Raw genomic sequence first — 1,728 nt, forward strand, 5'->3', positions numbered from 1 at the left:
CGTGCAGTACATTGTGAGTTTTATGATGTAATACAAATGTCCCTTTATTATTTGAGAGCATGTATTAAACTGCAACAATTATGTATTGAATCTCTATTGTTATTCTTTTATTTGTTGGGAATTAAATGCAAAAGTATTGTGTTGTATTACCCTTTGTAAATAAACGGTTATATTCTGGCATATACCGTTAAATCACGGTAAAGCACAGTTATCCCATGATCACATACCGTAATCCAGTATACGGTAACATACCGTAGAATTAAAGTGTGCTGTAAAAGAACCTGTGACTTAATGGCGTCCCTGCTGCCAGTAAGTTACCGTTAATTTACGGTGAAATTGTTTAGAGTGTAATTTTAAAAACACTCGGAAGTCATTAAGTAGTAAAACTTCAGTGTAGAATCACTAGTAAAGTAAAAGTATATAAGTATCATAATGTAGTTAGTATGAAAAGTATATTTATTTTTATTTGAGGTTTAAACTTTAACCTGAACCTGAAATACTGAATAGAAATAGTTAATTCATTCAAAGTAGATTAAAATACTAATAATAACAAAATATAATACGATCAAACAAAAAAACAAAAGTTTTAATGAGCTCATTGAGATGTAAATTTATTCTGTTGCATGACATCATATGAAAACAGTCATGGCCTCGTTTCTTCTCCTTCTTGTCCTTCTCCTCCTCCCTGAGTGATGCTGCAGTAATAAACTGCTGAGTCACTCTCTCTGGAGTCGAGCAGCAGCAGCGATCCGTCGGCTGAAGTCGAGACTTTCTGCGGACCGACGGCGGCTCCGAACGTCACGTCGGAAGAGTTCTTGGAGCTGAAGCTCAGCAACAGCTCCGGAGGACGACCCGCTGCCCTCCGGTACCAGCTGAGGGTGGAGGAGGTGTTGGAGGAGGTGTTGGAGGAGGAGGAGTCCAACAGGGGGCAGTGCAGGACGAAGTCCTCACCAACCTTCACCTGCACTGAGTCCGGCAGAGCGGAGACGTGCTGCTGACACCGGAGACCTTAAACACAAGTTAATCTATATATTTATATGTACTTTAATACACTTGTGTTTATTTATCAACAGATCACACTCTAATACATTCAATCTATACCCTAACATCTTCATCCAAACTCATAATCAATAACACCAACAAAGAAAAGCTTTCAGTAACAGTTCAACCTACAAACAGTTATAATGACGTGAGAGATCAGAATGAAACATGTGAAGTCTCCCTCAGACAGGACCCAGTGAGCAGCGACCCGGGTTTCAAGGTTGATTCCTGGTTGAAAACGCGTTGAAATGAGGTCTGAACGTCTTAGACCTTTTTTCAACGTGTTTTAAACCGTCTAAATTACGGTTGCAATATGAACGTGTCACAAAACACCAATTTGTTTTAAAATATTGATGTTTGTTCAGTTGTAGGTTGAAAGAGACGCGATTTTGGTTACTTTGAACGTATTACTCCAAAATCATATTACGCTGGCCGGTGATAAGTGGTCTACACGAAGACGTGATTTCAACGCATTTAATGTTTCATATAAAACGTCGTGAATATGGAACTATAGACTGTGTGCTCCCAGGACATCGTAATGAGAGCAGAGCACATTCTGTCTGTATGTTCACTAAAATACAACTCTGTGTTTACTGCTGGAACACGCATGTGCACGGACTCTGTGCATTATTATAAGTTAGAACATAGTTTAGACATTAATAATATTAATACATATATGTGAACATA

General features: G+C 38.5%; 1 gene segment (V, D, J or C); it reads right to left on the bottom strand.

Moving 5' to 3' along the window:
• Positions 1-599: 599 nt before the first annotated feature.
• Positions 600-1,728, bottom strand: part of LOC116377468 (immunoglobulin kappa variable 4-1-like) — a 1,358-nt gene continuing 229 nt past the window's right edge. Inside the window, 1 exon segment of the V gene segment in view lies at positions 600-1,008. Within this exon segment, the coding sequence occupies positions 644-1,008 (365 nt within the window).

Source organism: Anarrhichthys ocellatus, unplaced genomic scaffold (genome assembly GCF_004355925.1).
Source record: "Anarrhichthys ocellatus isolate YVR2014 unplaced genomic scaffold, GSC_Weel_1.0 scaffold1290, whole genome shotgun sequence".
NCBI classification, from domain to species: Eukaryota; Metazoa; Chordata; class Actinopteri; order Perciformes; family Anarhichadidae; genus Anarrhichthys; species Anarrhichthys ocellatus.